The sequence below is a fragment of the Cyprinodon variegatus genome, unplaced genomic scaffold (genome assembly GCF_000732505.1).
Source record: "Cyprinodon variegatus isolate N-32 unplaced genomic scaffold, C_variegatus-1.0 Scaffold1125, whole genome shotgun sequence".
In the NCBI taxonomy this organism is placed as follows: domain Eukaryota; kingdom Metazoa; phylum Chordata; class Actinopteri; order Cyprinodontiformes; family Cyprinodontidae; genus Cyprinodon; species Cyprinodon variegatus.
Window position 1 is genome coordinate 232,679 of NW_015151578.1, and position 1,160 is coordinate 233,838.

A 1,160-nucleotide genomic window follows, 5' to 3' on the forward strand; every position below is an offset into this window, starting at 1 on the left:
CATGCAGGACCTTCCATCACAGTGAGCATGCAGGACCTTCCATCACACCGAGCATGCAGGACCTTCCATCACAGTGAGCATGCAGGACCTTCCATCACACCAAGCATGCAGGACCTTCCATCCCACCAAGCATGCAGGACCTTCCATCCCACCAAGCATCACACTGAGCCCAGGTGTTGTAAGGAGGTGATAGAGGCAGGTTGAGGCCGCACTCTGAGCCTCATTCTGACCCGTTAGAAGGACATTACATCACAGCTGGATCAGGTTTTTATCCGCTTTCATCCATCAATCCAGGCCTCCATTGGTTCATAGATTGGATTCCACTGACGGTCTTTCTGTGATTTTGTTCTCAGCACATGCAGCTTTGTACAAAACATTTAACTATTCAATAAGAGTATTTCATTCATTCAGATCCAGAGTTATTGGATGTTCCCTTTATTCTATTTCTGTATATCAGCATCAGTGTGCAGCTGGATCATCAGGGTGAAAAGTGAAGTAGTGTTGCTTTAACATTTAGTGTTTTCTACATATTATTTCATAAAGTCACTGATTACTGGGAAAAATGGCATAGATATATGGCAACTAGAAGCGGGTCTGCAGTCTTTGAGGCCAACTGCGTCCCTGCTCCTTCTTCCAGGTCAGTCCCAGCTTTATGTTTTCCAAAGGGGGGGTCAGTCTAGATCAGGAGGATCTACCAGCTGCAGATCTTCTCCTGTCAAACACCTCAGAACATAAATCTGAGGCGCCTCTGCGCGTTCCCGTTCCCTCTAGGAGCGCGCATGTGGCGGGCACGCGCACTCCCGTGGATCTCCCAGTCAGACATGGCGGCGGACCCACAGCCGGACTGGCTCAGCTGTCTCCCTCCTTCCTGGAGTTACGGGGTGACCCGGGATGGACGCATCTTCTTCTTGAGGTAAATATGGCGCAGGCGCTGGGACGCGGCGTGTCCTCCGTGTCCTCCTGTCCTCCGTGTCCTCCTGTCCGCCTCTCGTCTCACATTTTTTTCTTCCTCCAGCGAAGAAGCGCAGAGTTCAACCTGGCTTCATCCCGCTACCGGAGAGGCGGTGACCACGGGCCACAGGAAGACCCCCGGTAAGCCGCCGCTGCTGCAGCCGAGGAAGGGCCGAGGAGGGGCGGAACGATCCGGTGGAGGAGGAGGG

The 1,160-nt window shown here is 52.8% G+C and overlaps 1 protein-coding gene across 1 annotated transcript in view; it reads left to right on the forward strand.

The window, feature by feature from the left end:
* The first annotated feature begins 700 nt into the window (after window positions 1-700).
* The window catches only part of plekha5 (pleckstrin homology domain containing A5), a 2,805-nt gene continuing 2,345 nt past the window's right edge, over window positions 701-1,160 (forward strand). Inside the window, exons 1-2 of the mRNA XM_015400623.1 lie at window positions 701-913; window positions 1,016-1,092. Of these exons, the coding sequence (XP_015256109.1) occupies window positions 780-913; window positions 1,016-1,092 (211 nt within the window). The 5' untranslated portion in view covers window positions 701-779. The remainder of the gene's footprint in view (window positions 914-1,015; window positions 1,093-1,160) is intronic.